The 20,728-nt window shown below is 36.9% G+C and overlaps 1 protein-coding gene across 1 annotated transcript in view; it reads right to left on the bottom strand.

The window, feature by feature from the left end:
• Positions 1–20,521, bottom strand: part of LOC149791589 (xanthine dehydrogenase/oxidase-like) — a 123,789-nt gene extending 103,268 nt beyond the window's left edge. The window contains exons 1-6 of the mRNA XM_089970142.1: positions 20,382–20,521; positions 17,341–17,398; positions 11,905–12,001; positions 11,124–11,232; positions 6,221–6,347; positions 1,874–1,935 (exon numbers count right to left, since the gene is read on the bottom strand). Coding sequence (XP_089826268.1) covers positions 1,874–1,935; positions 6,221–6,347; positions 11,124–11,232; positions 11,905–12,001; positions 17,341–17,398; positions 20,382–20,429 — 501 coding nt within the window. The 5' untranslated portion in view covers positions 20,430–20,521. The remainder of the gene's footprint in view (positions 1–1,873; positions 1,936–6,220; positions 6,348–11,123; positions 11,233–11,904; positions 12,002–17,340; positions 17,399–20,381) is intronic.
• Positions 20,522–20,728: the final 207 nt, after the last annotated feature.

Here is a 20,728-nt window from a genome sequence, read left to right as displayed (position 1 = left end):
CCCATTCCCCCCTTCCCCCCCCACAATGACCCTGACCTAGGGGTTATACCCCACAAACCATTTCATACATTATGTCCTCATGCTATGACTTCATGTTTACAGTCTGGTAATAAGATTTTCAGAAACGTGACTGCAACTGTATCTGTTTAACCTTTAGCCTTTGAAACCTCCCAGTGATCCCAGTGGTCAGACTAAAAACCATACCCCTTTCACAGATGGTTATCACATGAGCAACCTATGTACTAAGTTTGATCCATTTCAACCCAGCAGATTAGGGGATTGAGTTCCATGTGGACAGAGAGAGGGCATTATAATATCGTTCACTAAAGTGTGGAGATAAAAAGCTGGGTTGGATGGAAGGACAGATAGACAGACATAGGGAATTACCATATCTCCTACTAAAATGTTGGGATACAAATATTTGTTCAATGGCTGGTTCAATATGCTCCACTAAAATGTGGGGATAAATAGAAGGGTTGAACATCAGGACAGATGTTCAGACAGAAGGCATTATAATATCTACCATTATAACATGGGAATAAAAAGGTGGGATGGATCGACAGACAGAAGGCATTATAATATCTTCTTCTAAATTGTTGGGATAAAAATGCGGGTTGGATGAAAGGACAGATCGACAGACGGGACTTTTACAATATCCCTCCACTAAGTATGAGGATAAAAATGTGGGCTGGATGAAAGAACAGGTCGACAGACAGGACTTTTACAATATCCCTCCACTAAGTATGAGGATAAAAATGTGGGTTGGATGAAAGAACAGATCAACAGACAGGACTTTTTACAATATCCCTCCACTAAGAATGAGGATACAAATGTGGGTTGGATGAAAGGACAGATCGACAGACAGGACTTTTTACAATATCCCTCTACTAAGTATGAGGATAAAAATGTGGGTTGGATGTAAGACAGATCAACAGACAGGATGTTTATAATATCCCTCTACTAAATATGAGGATAAAAATGTGGGATGGATGAATGGACAGATTGACAGACAGGACTTTTTACAATATCCCTCTACTAAGTATGAGGATAACAATGTGGGATGGACGGATGAAAGATGGACCAGGCAAACACTCCTTCCCACTCCCAAATTTGTAGTAGGAGTAAAAATCCTGCAGTGTCAGTCTTATACAGCAACAATCTGATCCACAGCTAATATTAGTTAACATAATGGAGGTTGGGGTTGGGGGCATTTACTAATATAAACTGAGAATAAAGGGAGTCTTTCGAAAAGTCTCTACATAATTTCAACAAAGTCAAAGACATATTTACTTTAGGTACATTTAATACTAAACATGACTATAATGATTACCGTAAGACCAAGTTATTCCATGCTTATTAACAGCCAATGATAGGGTTGAGGGAAAGGGTAAAGTGTATGCTAGCAACTGCTATTTTAGAAAAATAATATGGCTACAGCAATACTAATTGTGAAAACTATGACCATTCTGGGTGGCCTAATTGGTCAGTGCAGCCGCCTCAGATATCATGGGTTCAAAACTCGGTTGAGTCATATCAAAGACTTATAAAATATGGTACTAGCAGCTGCCTCCCTTGACCCTCAGCATTAAGAGTTAATGTTATGACTGATCTGCCTGGTGTCAGGATTATGTAACCAGGTGGGACATCATGCTATATGTCTGTGCCATGATGCTCCAGTGCTAGACATCATTATAAACTGCCACACTGCAGACATTGTAGCAGTATGACTGAAAAATTGTTAAAGCTGTTAGAAAACCAAATCACACACACACACATGCACAAACAAACCCCAAATAATAAACAGAATGCAAGGACAACGAAGCAGAAAGAGAGAATAACAAAAAGACAGACAGAATGACAGACATTAAAATACCTGGGCAAATTCCTGGAATGCCTCAACAATTGGCCTGTATCCAGTGCATCTACAAAGGTTCCCTGATGGAAAATAAAAATTTTAATAGATTCTTGTTGCTATTTTAACTTCAAGTAAAAGTTTGCATTCAGTATGCTAAATTTCAAATAACAAACAAGTAGAGACATAAGTAAAAGGCATGTTTTAAAAAGAACATGTGAACACATATGCAGGGTTGATCACACTCTTATAAGTCAAATAGTCCCAACTTCATTTATATTATCAAAAAGTTTGGATTAATTTGCAATGTTTTCCATATGCCTGGGTCTGGTAAGCCAAGTAACCACAATGTCATGCAGTTGCATCATTTGAGGACAGAAAAATAAGGAAGCAGCATGCTCCTTCATTTGTTTGCATAAAAAATAATTCTTTAATTAATGGAAATTTTGTTTTGTTTTCAAGTTGAAAATTCAATGTCAGTCTTCCATTAGAGTTGTGCACTTTGGAGGCATCCTTGTGAAAATATTTTTTTTTTTAACAAAAGATAAATTTATAAATCTTATTTATCTAAACCATTTTGAAATCCTTTTGCTGAGAAACAAGGTGATGCTCTATCGTCTTCTTTACAAGCAAATGGATCACAAAAGGATAGTGGGACCAATATCTATAGTCTAATAAATTTCAGCCATCCATACAGTTGTGATGTTACTGATAACTATTTTAAACAAAATAAAACAATTAAAAATAGCCATCAGTAACAACACAAATGTTTTGATAGCCAATATGTCAGAAGGACTTCAGTATATACTTGCTTCTGAGTTCACTGCAACTGCCAGATGCACTGGCCAATCATGGTCTATGCAGTTTGCTAGGAATATTCAGTAGAACAAATAACACTAACCTTGATCTGCTGCTGCATTATGGGATGGCAGGATGAAGATCTAGGTTGTTTGTAGCTGGACTTGACTTGTAAGAAAGTATGTATTGTATTCAACATAAGCTGGACTTGACTTGCAAGAAAGTATGTATGGTATTCAACATAGCTGGACTTGACATGTAAGAAAGTATGTATGGTATTCCACATAGCTGGACTTGACTTGCAAGAAAGTATGTATGGTATTCCACATAGCTGGACTTGACTTGCAAGAAAGTATGTATGGTTTTCAACATAGCTGGTCTTGACTTGCAAGAAAGTACGTATGGTATTCAACATAGCTGGACTTGACTTGCAAGAAAGTATGTATGGTATTCAACATAGCTGGACTTGACTTGCAAGAAAGTATGTATGGTATTCAACATAGCTGGACTTGACTTGCAAGAAGGTATGTATGGTTTTCAACATAGCTGGTCTTGACTTGCAAGAAAGTATGTATGGTATTCAACATAGCTGGTCTTGACTTGCAAGAAAGTATGTATGGTATTCAACATAGCTGGACTTGACTTGCAAGAAGGTATGTATGGTATTCAACATAGCTGGACTTGACTTGCAAGAAAGTATGTATGGTTTTCAACATAGCTGGACTTGACTTGCAAGAAAGTATGTATGATTTTCAACATAGCTGGTCTTGACTTGCAAGAAAGTATGCATGGTTTTCAACATAGCTGGACTTGACTTGCAAGAAAGTATGTATGGTATTCAACATAGCTGGACTTGACTTGCAAGAAAGTATGTATGTTATTCAACATAGCTGGACTTGACTTGCAAGAAAGTATGTATGGTATTCAACATAGCTGGACTTGACTTGCAAGAAAGTATGTATGGTATTCAACATAGCTGGACTTGACTTGCAAGAAAGTATGTATGGTATTCAACATAGCTGGTCTTGACTTGCAAGAAAGTATGTATGGTATTCAACATAGCTGGACTTGACTTGTAAGAAAGTATGTATGGTTTTCAACATAGCTGGTGAACACAACAACAAAATAATTTATTTTCATGACTATTAATATTTAAGGTTTTTGAGAAGAAAAAAAACCATTTTTTGTTGCTACATAGATGTATGGATTGGAGAGAAGGTTGTCAGTACACAGATGTATGGATCAGAGAGAAGGTTGTCAGTACACAGATGTATGGATCAGAGAGAAGGTCATCAGTACATAGATGTATGGATTAGAGAGAAGGTTGTCAGTACATGGATTTATTGATTAGAGATAAGGTTTTATTGTCTTGATAGACAGGACACTGAACTTGGGTATTGAAATTTGTGGTTAGTAACAACCATAAAATCTATGACAATGGGAATCCTGAGAATAAAGGTGCATTCTGAACACGTTTTGAGCCTGTTTACTGTCAGTCTACTTAGATCTCTGTAACAGACAACATGTCTGGAGTCTGTTTACTGTCAGTCTACTTAGATCTATGTAACAGACAACATGCTTGGAGCCTGTTTACTGTCAGTCTACTCAGCCTGTTTACTGTCAGTTTGCTTTGAACTATGTAACAGGCAACATGCTTTGAGTCTGTTTACCATCAGTCTGCTTGGCAATATGCTAGATAAAATTTTGCATTCATTTTTGAAATAAAATATGTCTCAAGTGGGTGTTAGTGAAATCAGTCCCCCTGGAAAATCCACTGTTCCACCAAACTAAAAAGGAATTAACTCACTGGTTTGCAATATCTCATACCTGATATGGGAATTAATCTACCTGCCACTGTTAATGGTGATGACTTTTCAATTCATCTGGTTGTTTTTCTAAGAATTAATTCAAAATCATGAACTTTGTTAAGTCAATATACTACTTTTTGTGCGCTACCAATTTTCATGCCTTAGTGGCTGCTACAAACCAAGAATTTCAACACTTGTGAACATTTATCCAGCCATACGACTTTCCTCATTCCAAGGATTTCAGGACAAAATGAACATTTATCTTTTCATATGCCTTTCCTCCTTCTGAGGATTTAAAGACATAATGAACATTTAAATGCCTTTCCTTCTTATGATGTTGTTGTGGGGTTTTAATGCCATTTTTCAGCACACGATAGGCTATATATGGTGGCCTGTTTTAATGGTGGAGGAAGAATCTGGGAAAACCTTAGAAAGAACCACCGACCCACGAGAAGCTACTGGTAAGCTTTCTCACATACCCACATTGGCTGAATCCGAGACTCGAACTGGTGCAGACAGAGGTGAGATGGCAGTGATCCATAATGAAGAGTGCTTTAGACCACTCGGCCACTTGGGGCCCCCTCCTCCTTCTGAGGATTTAAAGACATAATGAACATTTATCCTTCCATCATTCTAAGAACTCAAGTACCATGAAAATGCAATTTTTGCCAACAGCCATTAAATTGTTAACCATGAAAAATGAATTAATTAAAAGTATTTGAAAGTACCTGTTATATAAACATCAGGCTGTTGAAATATATTTGACACACTGACATCAGCTGCTGAAATGTAGTTGTCATTGGCAATAAACTGTTGAAATGGATTTGCCAAACAGACAGCAGACTATTCAAATAATTCTCAAACTGACATTAAACTGTTGAAAAGTTGTTGTTGTTGTAGGGTTTAACGCCATTTTTCAGCACACGATAGGCTATACATGGTGGCCAGTATTAATGGTGGAGGAAGAACCAGAAAAACTCCAGGAAAGAACCACCAACCCATGAGAAGCTACTGGCAATCTTTCTCAAATACCCACATTAGCCAAATCCAAGACTCAAACCCATGCAGAGAGAGGTGAGATGGCATAACAGAAAGCACTTTAGACCACTCGGCCACTCAGGACCCCCTGTTGAAAAGTACTTGTCACACTAACATTATACTGCTGAAATGGACTTGTCACACAGACATCAGATGATTCAAATATTTCTCACACTGACATTAAACTGCTGAAATGTACTTGTAACATAGACATCAAGCTGCTGAAATGTACTTGTAACACAGACATCAAGCTGTTGAAATGTCCTTGTAACACAGACATCAAGCTGTTGAAATGTACTTGTAACACAGACATCAAGCCGTTGAAATGTACTTGTAACACAGACATCAAGCTGTTGAAATGTACTTGTAACACAAACATTAAGCTGTTGAAATGTACTTGTAACACAGACATTAAACTGCTGAAATGTACTTGTAACGCAGACATCAAGCTGTTGAAATGTACTTGTCCAGCTTCACCACCATATGTACAGCAGGCTTTTGTTACCAAAACTTCAAACTGTGAAAATGTCCCCTCCAATTCTTTTTCTATTTGAAAAGATTTGAAGGATTCATTAAACTTTTTAAGGACTGATACTGTTTTGGCCTTTGGAAGTGATTTTCATTTAACATGCTACATCATTGTGGGGATACTAGTTTGAAAAGCCATCTGTTCAAAACAAGCATTTTGGAAGAACTATTGGTTCCTTTCAAAAATTAATCTTACCCTCAAGTGCTTTCTCTATGTCATCTTTTGAAGGTGTCGGGTTGTTACGAAGGAAAACAAACATGGACATAACAAAGCCTGGGGTGCAGAATCCACACTGCAGACCTTGTGATTCAATTAGCCTTTTCTGAAAAGGAAAGTCTTGAATGAAAATGTCTGTAATACTCTGTGGTGCCCTTGCATGATGAAACCTAAGAGAACATTGAAGTTGCTTCACAGTAACCGATTTAATCTTATAAACATGCACAAACACTTTAATTATAATGTTCAACTACTTCCAAAAATAAAAGACTAATAAAGTTATTATAAACAAGTCGCAATATACTATAAAGAAGCAGCTAAAAAAAGGCCCATCTGGTTCTAACTCTAATGCCATTTTTATAATGAAACGCCACCAATAAAATTCTGGCAAAGAAAAGAATTCCTACAGACTGTTAGCAACTAAACACCATATAATAATTTTAAATTATACATTTAATTGTATACTTCAACATCAAAATTATGATACAATTAGGCAGGTAATTTTAGAAACTTACTGATATAATTAGGTAAGTTTGGAAAGCTTTTGATACAATAAGACAGGTAAGTTTGGAAAACTTTTGGTACAATTAGGCAGGTTATTTAGGAAAAGAACATGTATGCATATAATACAATGATCCCTAACTATATCACTGTTCAGGAGAGCCATACAAATTAGCATCATATAATTAAGGTCATGGACATTGTATGAAATAATATAATTAAACCATTATAAATGAGTCCGTAACTTAATAATACTAGTCCTATATCAGGGATTGTGTTATACTGAGAGGCACATCATAGTGAGGCCTCTCTGTTTCTTTCTCTCTCTCTCTCTATATATATACACACACACACACACACACACCATAATACCTTGTGTATAATGAGTATCAATATGTGATGAACATGAACTTAATCAGCCTATGGCACCATTTGCCAGCCAGCAGATCAGGATCAAAGTTGTTCATTCTAATAATGATTTTATGCAAACTATGTAGATAATGACCTGATGGTACGTGGCAGATTTAGATGGAAATCATTAAAATCCTCAGCTGAAGATTTTGTAAGGACCAATCATAAATGAAGTTACTTCTGAAAGATCATTTCTGATTGACTGATAGTGAAAACTTCATCTTAGAATCAATGAAGAACTTTTGTGATTTCCAGAACTGTCCTGAAAATCATAAAGCTCTTGAACTTGAGAGTCTGTTGTGATCAATCATAAACAATGTTACATTTTGTTGTAACCAATCATAAATAATGTTACTTCTGAAAGGACGTATCTGATTGAAGGATAGTGGAAATTCAATGTCAGAATCAAGCTCCATGTGTGCAAGAGGGACACGAAGGCATGTGACATTTCACCCAACTGCTGGGAAGTGCAGGCCAAGGACTGAGGCACCTGGAGACTGAAGGTCTGCAAGGGCATAGCAGTCGCTGATGTGAGGAGAGGACAGCTGGTGGCAGAGAAATGTGAGAGAAAGGAGTCCCAGCAACTCTGACATCCCATTACATCCACACTCACTGCAATAGGGACTCTCACTCATCATTTGTCAGTTCTAGTCAAAATAATATTCCATAACAAATAAATTGTTCAAACCTTCTCAAGCAAATGGACAAAAATTACTCGTATAGGAACATCTTTTATATTTAATGTAGCTTTAACAATCTGAGCCACACTTATACAATATCTGCAGTGTGGCAGTTCATAGTTCTGTCTATCACTGGGGCATCATGCCACAGACATGTAGCATGATGTCCTACCCAGTCACATTATCCTGAAACCAGGCCAACCAGTCCATACACTAACCCTTTAATTCTGAGCACCAAACAAAGCAGTTGTAAGTACCATTCTTATAAGTCTTTGGTATGACTCAATCCGGGTTTGAACCCTTGACCTACCACATCTAAGGCAGGTACTCTAACCACTTAAGCCACAAACTATTTTATTGTTCCCAAGAAATCATAAACTTAATTTAATAATAATAATTGTTGTTGTTGTTGGGTTTAACGCCATTTTTCAGCACAAGATAGGCTATACATGGCAGCCAGTATAAATGGTGGAGGAAGAACACTGGAAAGAATCACTGACCCACGAGAAGCTACTGGCAAGCTTTCTCATGTACCCACATTGGCCGAGTCCGAGACATGAAAACATGCAGACAGAGGTGAGATGACAGTGATCCATAACAGTGAGTGCTTTAGACTACTCGGGGCCCCAAAACTAATATTATTAATAATAATTATAATTTTTATAAACTCACTGTTGCGAGTGACCATCTGCAGAACGTGACCAGAGAGAAAGAATTTTTAGCCAAAGTAAGCGTTCATCACTAATATGAATGGCCACACCACAAAAACAGATATAAACACCAGAGACCTCGATTTAATTCTCTTTAATCATCAATGTAATCCAGACCTATGTACATGTCACTAATTGCCATTGTAATTTGTAATACCTGGGATGAATGGGGACTTTGTCTTGGTCTGTAATACCAGTAAGCATTAATCATTTTCCAGATCTGATTGCCATCATTAAAGATTGGTAATAGTGATACTAATAATAACAACAAAGGTGTCTGCAAAATTAATTAGGCTTCAAGTCACAAAGGGTGTGATGGTATAATGCATGCATTTATGCTTTATAAGAAGAATCTTACATTAAAGCAACATTATACCCTGACAATACCAATCCTGACCAGTTCTAACAGGCAGCCAGCAATCTGAATCTACCTAAAGGCAGGAAAAATTGAAACTTCGCAGTGGACTGCCATTTCCATATTCCAATGTAGACATAAAGGTAACTTTTCATTCTGATGAAAATTCAGGCTGGCTCTGAAGGAAACCTGGATTCAGTAATGGAATACATCTCCTAAGTATTGATGTTCTTATTCGATTTTAACGTCACTTTTCAGCACATTATAGGATATACATGACGGACAGTATAACCGGTGGAGGAAGACCCCAGAAATCCTGGTAAGAACCACCAACCCACAGGAATCTACTGGCATGCTTTCTCACTAACCCAAATTGACTGACCTAGAGAATCAAACCAAAGCAGACTAAGAGATGGAAGTGACTGGCAAAGGCAAACACTTTAGACTATTCAGCGAACTGTGGCAACTTCCAAGTTTTAAGATCAACAATGATTGGGACTGCCACCAATGTAATCCAGCAATGATCTAAGAAATGCTAAAAATGCTTGTGGTACATATACTGTGAAAGAACTGATTTAATGAGATGATGTTCAATTTTATATATAAAAAACGGAATGTGTCCAATAGTTGTCATTTTTGTCCATTTGCAGGATTAAAGTCTGGTCGATGAAAATCCTCCATCTTTTGAGGTAAAGACTTGTGATTAAATTTTGAAAATCTCGTATCTGTCTGGACTTGACCCGTCTTTTCTGTCACATGTATTATTATGACGCTCTCATGAACAGCATCATGTTTTCTCACTTTAAGTTTGTCTACTTTACAGAACTCATGGGCAGCATTATAATGTTGTCTCACTTTAAGGCTGTCCAACAGACAGAACTCACGGACACCATTATATTGATGTCTCACTTATAAGTTTGTCTATCTTACAGAATTCAAACAGCATTATATTGTTGTCTCATTCTAAGTCCATTATACAGCTCACAAAGACAGCAATACAATGTTGCCTCACTTTAAGTTTGTCTATTATACAGCTCTCATGGATATCATTATAATCTTGTCTCGCTTTAAGGTCGTCTATAATGAAGAACTCGTGGATAGCATTATAATCTTGTCTCACTTTAAGGTTGTCTATACTGGAGAACTCGTGAATAGCATTATAATCTTGTCTCGCTTTAAGGTTGTCTATACTGGAGAACTCGTGAATAGCATTATAATCATGTCTCACCTTAAGGTTGTCTATACTGGAGAACTCATGAATAGCATTATAATCTTGTCTCACCTTAAGGCTGTCTATACTGAAGAACTCGTGAATAGCATTATAATCTTGTCTCACCTTAAGGCTGTCTATACTGGAGAACTCGTGAATAGCATTATAATCTTGTCTCACCTTAAGGCTGTCTATACTGGAGAACTCGTGAATAGCATTATAATCTTGTCTCACCTTAAGGCTGTCTATACTGGAGAACTCGTGAATAGCATTATAATCTTGTCTCACCTTAAGGCTGTCTATACTAGAGAACTCGTGAATAGCATTATAATCTTGTCTCACCTTAAGGCTGTCTATACTAGAGAACTCATGAATAGCATTATAATCTTGTCTCACCTTAAGGCTGTCTATACTGGAGAACTCGTGAATAGCATTATAATCTTGTCTCACCTTAAGGCTGTATATACTAGAGAACTCGTGAATAGCATTATAATCTTGTCTCACCTTAAGGCTGTCTATACTGGAGAACTCATGAATAGCATTATAATCTTGTCTCACCTTAAGGCTGTCTATACTGGAGAACTCGTGAATAGCATTATAATCTTGTCTCACCTTAAGGCTGTCTATACTGGAGAACTCGTGAATAGCATTATAATCTTGTCCCACCTTAAGGCTGTCTATACTAGAGAACTCGTGAATAGCATTATAATCTTGTCTCACCTTAAGGCTGTCTATACTAGAGAACTCATGAATAGCATTATAATCTTGTCTCACCTTAAGGTTGTCTATTATACAGCTTTTATGGACAGCATTATAATGTTGTCTCACTTTAAGGCTATCTATTATACAGCTATTATGGACAGCATTGTAATGTTGTCTCACTTTAAGGCTGTCTATTATACAGCTCTCATGGACAGCATTATAATGGGGGATTTCTGTACATAAAAATCTTGCCTAATTTTCCAAACTTTATTTACAAGGAAATCTTTCTTTAATTCCATAATATGATCTATACCTGCACATCATGAAGACCGGTTCTTGTATTTCCAACACCTTCCACTGTTGTTATTGCCAGTCCTTGAGCAGCACATAAGGGGAAGAGACAGGCATTAACTGAGTAATGGCTGATTTTTGTGATCAAGGCAGTAATTTTAGGATTTCAAATAGAAAAGCAAAGGAGGAAGAAAAGAGCCTTTTCATGTACTTATCTATTTAAAAACAAAATCACAAGATTATTTAGGACAAGACAATAATATTCTGAATGATGTATTGCTTATCTTCTGAAAGACATATTACAAGCAAGGCAATTCCAGAAGCCTATGTGTATTTATCAACTGTTATGATATCACTGTTAGTATAATTAGTACATGAAGTGATTACATCTAGTTCTCAATAGCATGTAGATTTTCAGACATAAAAGATTAGTTACTATCAACATCAGCATGTGAACAAATACTATGTGCACGTATATACTAATCAAAAAGAAACAAGCAAGGTTAAAGATTAAAAGGTTGTCTTTCATGGCCATTTCGGTAAGCACAGAGTTTCACAAAAACATTACTAGAGCCATATATAATCGGAGTTTTAGCTGTCAGACAGAGTATTAGCCCTTGATTATGAAAATTGAAAATAAAATTATTACCATCCACTCAATAAATTGATGTTTCAAAATAACCATCGATATATTTCATTTACAAAAAAATACCTTTGTCTGGTAATAAGCCCAATCAGAATTTTTTGACAATTTCTAAAGCTGGTGACCATGTGGTATCATGTAAGAGGTACAAAAAGGATACACTATTTTCTTAGTATCTGAATTTAATTTAGACACCATCACTGTGCATGAACCACAACCACCATGTCCACATCCTTCCTTCGTTCCTGTGAGATGAACTGCATGATATTCTGAGTTAAGGATTCTATGTATTCTTATTGTAAGGAACCAGCCTGTGTATACAGTATTTAATCATCAAGGTCTATCGCATCCTTCATAAAAATTTGTCTATCACATCCTTCATAAACAGTAATCTATCACATCCTTCATAAACATCAGTCTAACACTCATTCATAAACACCAGTCTATCACATCCTTCAAACATACCAGTCTTTCACTCATTAATAAACACCAGTCTATCACATCCTTCAAACACACCAGTCTTTCACTCATTAATAAACACCAGTCTATCACTCATTTATAAACACCAGTCTATCAAATCCTTCATAAACACCAGTCTATCGCTTCATTATAAACTTCACAACCCATCACATCTTTAATAAACATTGCCGAGTATTACAGCCTTCATAAACACCTGTAGTCTCATACATCCTTCACAAGTGTCAATCGATCATATCCTTTTGAAATGTCAGTCTATCATATCCTTCATAAGTACCACAGTCTGCCATATCCTTCATAAATACCACAGTCTGCCATATTGTTCATAAGTACATAAGGCATGTAGCCCCAGTGCCAGACATCACTACAAACTGCCACACTGCAGACATTGTAGTGATATAAGTGGAAAAAAATTAAAAGCTATGTTAAAAATCCAAACTACACATACACGCACATCAGACCAAGTTTCATTAGAACCATTCAATTTTCAATTTTAATTGCTTTGATACTTTTTCTATATTTTTTATGGAGAATCTCATTTCACATACATGGAAATGTTTCTTTGTGTTCCTCAGTTCAAGGAGTTATCTACGTATGAATGTCATCAGGTTATCCTACAAAAACTCGGAATGGTTGGTACTTAGGAAATAGTCTTTTTTAGTATTTGATCTAATAAACATGCCGGGTTGTTATGCAGTGAAAATGTTCAGACTAATAGGACAAATTTCCAGTGAAGAAAACTTTGACAATTTTATCAATAAATGAACACTGAATGCTTGGAAGTTTGGTTTTTCTGACCATATTTCTATTAATCTTACTAATCAACAAATAACTACTAATTGGATTTAATATATATTTTAATAATTAATTCAATAATTATATTTATATTTAATTGACAACAATCACAAGGTAACCCAGCTGAAAATTTTCTAAAGGTCATTAGGCATGCAAGGACTTCTATCATCATTAGACTATTTTTACTCCAGAGGCCTGGCCATTTTTGGTGGTTGTATTGTAAAAAACAAACAAAACATATGCTGTGAATAGAGTGATGATAAAAAAATATAATGGATAAATAAATAGGCAAAAATTACCAATTGTACTTGCTATTTCATGCTTTATAAGTAGTAAAGGAATGGAGTAATAAGTGACTGGGAAGTTGAGGAGGGTATTTACTATAAAGAGGTTCAGAATTAAGGCTGAAGGTTGTGAACTCAACTTGCACTGGCCAAGTGGAACCCCAATATGCACTGACCTAGAGGAACCCCAATATGCACTGACCTAGTGGAACCCCAATATGCACTGATCTAGTGGAACCTCAATATGCACTGGCCAAGTGGAACCCCAATATGCACTGGCCAAGTGGAACCCCAAAATGCACTGACCTAGTGGAACCCCAATATGCACTGACCCTGTGGAACCCCAATATGCACTGACCTAGTGGAACACCAATATGCACTGGCCAAGTGGAACCCCAATATGCACTGACCTTGTGGAACCCCAATATGCACTGACCTAGTGGAACACCAATATACACTGGCCAAGTGGAACCCCAATATGCACTGACCTAGTGGAACCCCAATATGCTCTAGCCTATTTGAACCCCAACATGTACTGGATTATTGGAACCTCAGTGTCCACTGGCCTAAGGAGAACAATGCCCGCTTTTTATCCTGTTTCTGATTAGAATATACTATGACTTAAATTACACTTTCTACAAACAGGCTGTTACCTGTTTCTGCTGACAAATATCTGGAAAGTTTTGTTTTACTTTTGTGTAATCTGGCTCCAACCAACTTCACTGTTCTTACTGCTATTGTTCTTACTGCTATTGTCTTACAGTATATGTAATTATGAAAGGATTAATTTATTCTATTTCTGAATGTAAATTCACACCAAAAAGGTGTTAATGTCTTTAAATTTCTAATCCAGTAATCTTCTCTGTTTGCTAGATTTGTCTGATTTTCTACCACTTCAGCTGAAAGGTACATAACAATCATTTACTGAATGATCTACACTATTGAAATGTTTGGAAATCAGTTTGTTTTCAATGTGATTTATATCAAATCTTGCATTTTAACCTATTTCAGTGTATATGGATAGGATGCCCTTTACACTGTTTTCCTCATTTTTGACATGTAATTAGATAAATTATATTTCTGGAAACGAATTAAAGATTTTGCCTGGTGTTGAATGTTTTACTATTTTGTGTTCGACTTGTGAACAAGTCTGCAGCTCAAGAAAATGGACATGTTACAGCGGCCATGACGGCAAGGTTCAGCTGAGCCAAATGTATGTATATTTATATTAAGAAGTTTTAAAGTATTCTTTTTTAATGTTCCCGAGGAATCATCTAGAATAACCTCTTAAAAACTTAATATATATAATTTGTGTTGCCCAATGAAAATCTTCCTTTTCTTGCAAAGTCAAAACTAATAATTTGGGACTGATGGATACCACTAAATTAGGTTTTTGGGATTCAAAACATCTGTGAGAAAACTGATGTTTATCAGGAGGTCTGAAGTAGACTTTCACGTGAAGTCTTTCATTATATCAGCAGGTCGGAAGTAGACTTCCATGTGAAGTCTCCCATTAACTGGAACATATAAAGACATATGCATCCAGAAATTCACACACTTTCACAGGTGCTTTGAATTTTTCCAATGGTTCCTAAATTTCTCAACAGAAAATGTTCAAAACTCTAAAGTATTATAACGGGAGATTTTCTTTTTTCTCATACAGCCATAAAAATGTTTGCATAACTTGGAGAAAATTTCCTAGCCACAAAATAGTGGTGGAAGTGGGGAGGTGGGGTAACTACCAGAGAAAGAATTTTACTAATGTAGAATAGGCATTTTATTTTTGTGCTGTATATATGTACTATATTTTGTTTCAAAACCTAAATAGTATTGTAGTTTTAAGAGTTTTTGATGCTACAGCGTATTTACCTAATTACTAAAACCTCGAACAATTGATTACAATGGGTATAACAAAGCGAGCCAACCACAATAGCACTGTGGCAAAATTGGACCTAATGTACAGTGGCAAATTGGACCTAATGAACACTGGCATAATAAGACCTACTGCACAGTGGCAATATAGGACTTAATGCATAGTGGCAATATAAGACGTAATGAACAGTGGCAAAATAGGACCAAATGCACAATGGCAAATTGGACCTAATAAACACTGGCTTAATAAGACATACTGCACAGTGGCAATATAGGACCTAACGCATAGTGGAAATATAAGACCTAATGAACAGTGGCAAAATAGGACGTAATGCACAGTGGAAATATAGGACCTAATGCACAGTAGCAAAATAGGACCTAATGCACAATGGCAATTTTGGACCTAATGAACAGTGGTATAATAGGACCTAATCCACAGTATCAACATAGGACATAATTCACTGTGGCATATTGGACCTAATCAACAGTGGTATAACAGGACCTAATGCACAGTGACAACATAGGACCTGATGCACAGTAACAGTATAAGACCTAATGCACAGTGGCAAAATCGGACCTAATACACAGTGGCAATATAGGACCTAATGCACAGTGGTAATATATGACCTAATGCACAGTGGCAAAATATGACTTAATGCACAATGACAAAATAGGATTTAATGCACGATGACAAAATAGGACTTAATGCACAGTGGCAATATAGGACCTAATGCACATTGGCAGAACTGGACCTAACACACATCGGCAATATGGCAATATAGGACCTAATGCACAGTGGCAATATATGACCTAATGCACAGTGGCAAAATAGGACTTAATGCACAATGGCAAAATAGGACTTAATGCACACTGGTAATATAGGAAATAATGCAGTGGCAAAATAGGACTTAATGCACAATGGCAAAATAGGACTTAATGCACAGTGGCAATATATGACCTAATGTAGAGTGGCAATATAGGACCTAATTCACAGTGGCAAAATTTGACCTAATACACAGTGGCAATATGGCAATATACGACCTAATGCACAGTGGCAAAATAAGACCTAATAGAACCTGAACTCATTGCAAAGTTGAAAGAAATCATATATAAACACGAGTTTAATACATCTACTCATCTATTCAGTGATTTTATTTTTGCATAGGCTGAAGATAAACTATACACATCAGTGGTGCACAGTATCGTGTACATGACCTATATTTGCATAGGACCCTAAGTTGTATTCTTTTGTGCTTTTATTCCTCACTTTCTATTTTCTGTCCTTGCTTCATTCCATTCTTTCTTTCTATCTCTCTCTCTTTCTTTCTTTCAAAAGAAAAAGAATAGAAATAAGATTTGCATGTAGAGGTCTTAGCTAATGTGTGTGTGATTTGGATTTTTAACATAGTTTTAACAATTTTTCAGTCATAGTGCTACAATGTCTGCAGTGTGACAGTTTATAGTGACGTCTAGCACTGGGGCATCATACTGCAGACATGTAGCATTATCCTGACACCAGTCCGACCAGTCCTAACCCTAACCTCTTAATGCTGAGCGCAAAATGTGGCAGCTGTTAGTACCATTTTTGTAAGTCTTTGGTGTGACTCGACTGGGGATCGAAGCCACAACCTCACGCATCCGAGGCAGACACTCTAACCACTAGGCCACCGGAGCGGTTCTCTTTGCTAATGAAGTGGTCAACTATAAACCCAGTGACTTTGAATGACCTTCAGTTTTGATGGATTATAAGCCTATAAGGAGACACATAGCATAGATTAAAAAAATAAACATCATACCCTCATTTAAGCTCATTTAAAATGCCAAGGATTCTGCTGATATAAATGACATACTTTTATCCCAAGAATGAAAATTCACCCTCCCAATTTTCAGTTCTAGTGTTACAGGGAATACTGCATTATATCTGGGTCTGTATAATATCACAAAGCAATCTACAAAACACCACCGTATTGTAGAAAAACACCACTGTATTGTAGAAAAAAATCTAAGAACCTGGAGGAAAAATGATTCTAAAGAAGAAATTCATGTGGATGAGTCTGGATTACACTAAATCTGCACATGACTGGCTATAGACTGTTCATGTAGCTCACGTGTAGCTCTGATAATGTGGATAAATGACAATAGGCAAATGGATCTTATCTTAAGAATACGTTTTCTCCTAAGGTACTGCAGTAGAGTTGCTTCTGGATCTGGCTCCCTCTCCAAAACCTGCAAAATACAGATATAACTGGACCACATATTTAAATTGCTTTTTTTTGCTCCTACCATTCCTAATGTTGGACCATTAGGTACTGAAAATCAAGAGACTCAATACATAAATGGGCTAATCTGGGAACTTATAGAAGAAAAAAAGAAAAAAAACAGACTATGTGTATAAGTGACCTAACATACAATGTTTTAATGCGAAGTAAGGTCTGTCAAATAGTGACCAGCCATGGCTAAAACTAAACAAACGGCACAGAAGTCTACAGAATTCTGAATATGGGACTACATCATTGTTTGAATGGAAACTTACATCTATAGAATATTGTACATAAAAATATAACTATAACTCAATACATATTACGCAAACTCAATAATAATTGAACTGAACTGTATTCACAGATTGCACAGGAGAAAAAAAAATGTCACAACACAGAGAACTATCTGAACTGGAAAAGTATTTTGATACGAAACAAGTCAAAACAAGTGAGGATTCTTTCCTGGAATGTTCATATAAGCAAGAAACACAAGAAATTAATAGGGGCCCTGAGTGGCCAAGTGGTCTAAAGCACTCTCCGTTATGGATCACTGCCATTTCACCTCTATCTGTGTGGGTTCGAGTCTCGGATTCTGCCATGTGAGAAAGCTTGCCAGTAGCTTCTCATGGGTTGGTGGTTCATTCCGGGGTTTTCCCGGGTTCTTCCTCCACCATTAATACTGGCCACCATGTACAGCCTATTGTGTGCTGAAAAATGGCGTTAAACCCTACAAGAAGAAGAAGAAGAAGAAGAAATTAATATGAGGGAGATAGCCATAGAGAATAGACCCAGGATGACAAAAGTAAGGGTAGCTCTGGGAATACTAAACAAAGACTTTTTCCAACTTGTGGAGTCTTTGAATAAGATAGGGGATGACAGATATTTTCTAAGACCAAGAGGTAACACACCAATACTTCCATATGGGAATATGGAATTTGGAGGGCAAACTGTTAACATAAGGGAACCAGCACCCTTTTTGAAAAAGATATAAAAAAAGAACAGCTGAACTGCACATAACAGATATTCTGCTAGAAATACCACTAGAAGCTAGAATGGAAAGATTTGAAAAAAAGTTCCAAACTAAAGTCACAAAAGTGAGAATAGACACACACACCGGATTTCCAATAAAAAATGGAGTTAGAATGCTAGAAATAGAAAAGGAAAAAAAAAGAAAATGAAGAAAGTGTTCTTTCTCAGTGGATTCCTTGCAAAATCTTAGTATAAAGGATGTATATACCATAGGAAATGTAAGAAATGTGGGAACATGGGACACCCCCCAAAACTGTCCAACCTATATGAGAGAAATCACCATTTTCCCAAACAGAAAACTACACACCGAACATACAAGAAGAAGCATGTGTGTGTGTATGTGATTTGGATTTTTTATGTACCTTTAACAATTTTTCAGTCATGTCTAGCACTGGAGCATCATGCCACAGACATGTAGCATGGTGTCCCACCCAGTCATATTATCCTGACACCAGGCTGACCACTTCTAACACTGACCTCTTAATGCTGAGTGACAAGCTAGGCAGCTGTTAGTACCATTTTTGTAAGTCTTTGGTATGACTCAACCAGGGATTGAATCCACAAGCCCCCGCATCCGAGGCGGACGCTCTAACCACTAGGCCACCGGAGCAGTCCAAAAAGAAGAAAAGAAACCAGTACCGGTACCAGTACCTAAACCACAAAATAGGAAACAACAACTACAACAGCCCCAAAAAATTAAGCTTATAAGGTCAGAAAAATCAGCACAAACAAATGAAAAGAAAAGAAGAAAAAAAAAGGCATGAAAATCCTTAAATCAAGAATTTCAAACTGACCAATCACAAACAACTTCCAAAGAAAGTATGTGTGTGTGTGTGATTTGAATTTTTAACGTAGATTAAAAAAAAAATTAAGTCATATCACTACAATGTCTGCAGTGTGGCAGTTTATAGTGATGTTTAGCACTGGGGCATCATGCCGCAGACATGTAGCATGATGTCCCACTTAGTCACATTATCCTGACATAAGGCCGACCAGTCCTAACACTAACTTCTTAATGCTGAGCGCCTAGCGAGGCAGCTGTTAGAACCATTTTTATAAATCTTTGGCATCGAACCCATGACCTCCCACATCTGACGCAGACACTCTAACCACCGTAGGCCACCGGAGTAGTCCCGAAGAAAGTGAATGGATAAGGAAAATCAGAGACTTATATTTAGCTGTCATATGACGAGGAGCTCCATGAAACAAAATAAGAAATACAAGACACTGACATCCAATCTGTAATTGTACAAGACAGTGTAAAAAAAAAAAAAAAAAAAAAATTCCAAATGGACAAAACCCTTTACCACCAATTACACAAACCATAAAAAATGCCCAAGAATATTAATCACATAGTAAAGAAAAACACAGAAACACTAACTGTAAAGATACAGCACTTATATCACAACACATAAGCCTTTGGGTAAACATAAAGTTATGGAGGGGGTCACTCGTATGGTCTGGTTAGATCAGACGAGGAACTCTCCCCCCCCCCCCAGTCCAACAAAGTAAGACACATCACCCGATATTTTAGTCCTACAATGTAAGACATAGCACATGTTGTTTTTGTTTTAGTGCTTGACGCCCACAACGTAAATATCAGCGTCAAGGTCTTACATGTGATATTTTTGTTCTGTGGGATGATGGCGAGCACTAAAACAAAAACATGTTTTATGTCTTGCAGCGTAGGACTACTCCACCCCCACCCCCCACCCCAAGTAAATTAGTACAGTGTTCTCGTAAATTGAAACACTGTTCGCAAATTACTACAGCTTTAAGGTACCTCAAGGAAAATTTGATTAATACAATTCCGCAATGAACTGCAATATATAAAAATAACACTCAGTTTGGACCTTGCGAGATTTTGAGAGAGAGAGAGAGAGAGAGAGAGAGAGAGAGAGAGACCGCCTGTGATAATGCACCATTCGTCCATTGACGAAAAATGTAAGCGTATCACCATTAACAGACATATCTGCAAGTATCACCAGTTTTTAGTTATTAGATGGCACAAAGTCCAGTTTCGTAAATTGTTTGCTGGCAAATTTCTTAACTTAAGGCTATGGTGTGACTTTTTTCAGGCATTATTCTTTACTATTTAAAGATATGGATATATTTGTGAACTAGGTGTTTCGGGCTTGTGTTCTTGAAATTAGTGTACACCTTCCAGTAACTCTGCAGTATGTTGATAGTGAAATACGAATAGTCGGCTAGGAAGAAGAGCCAGCCTCCCATAACAGTGAAAACGTGGAGGTATATTAGTGGACAAAAA

Source organism: Sinohyriopsis cumingii, chromosome 9 (genome assembly GCF_028554795.1).
Source record: "Sinohyriopsis cumingii isolate HCF-2022 chromosome 9, ASM2855479v2, whole genome shotgun sequence".
NCBI lineage: Eukaryota > Metazoa > Mollusca > Bivalvia > Unionida > Unionidae > Sinohyriopsis > Sinohyriopsis cumingii.
The sequence above is the reverse complement of the archived record's forward strand: the minus strand, read 5'-3'. Positions and strand labels throughout refer to the sequence as shown.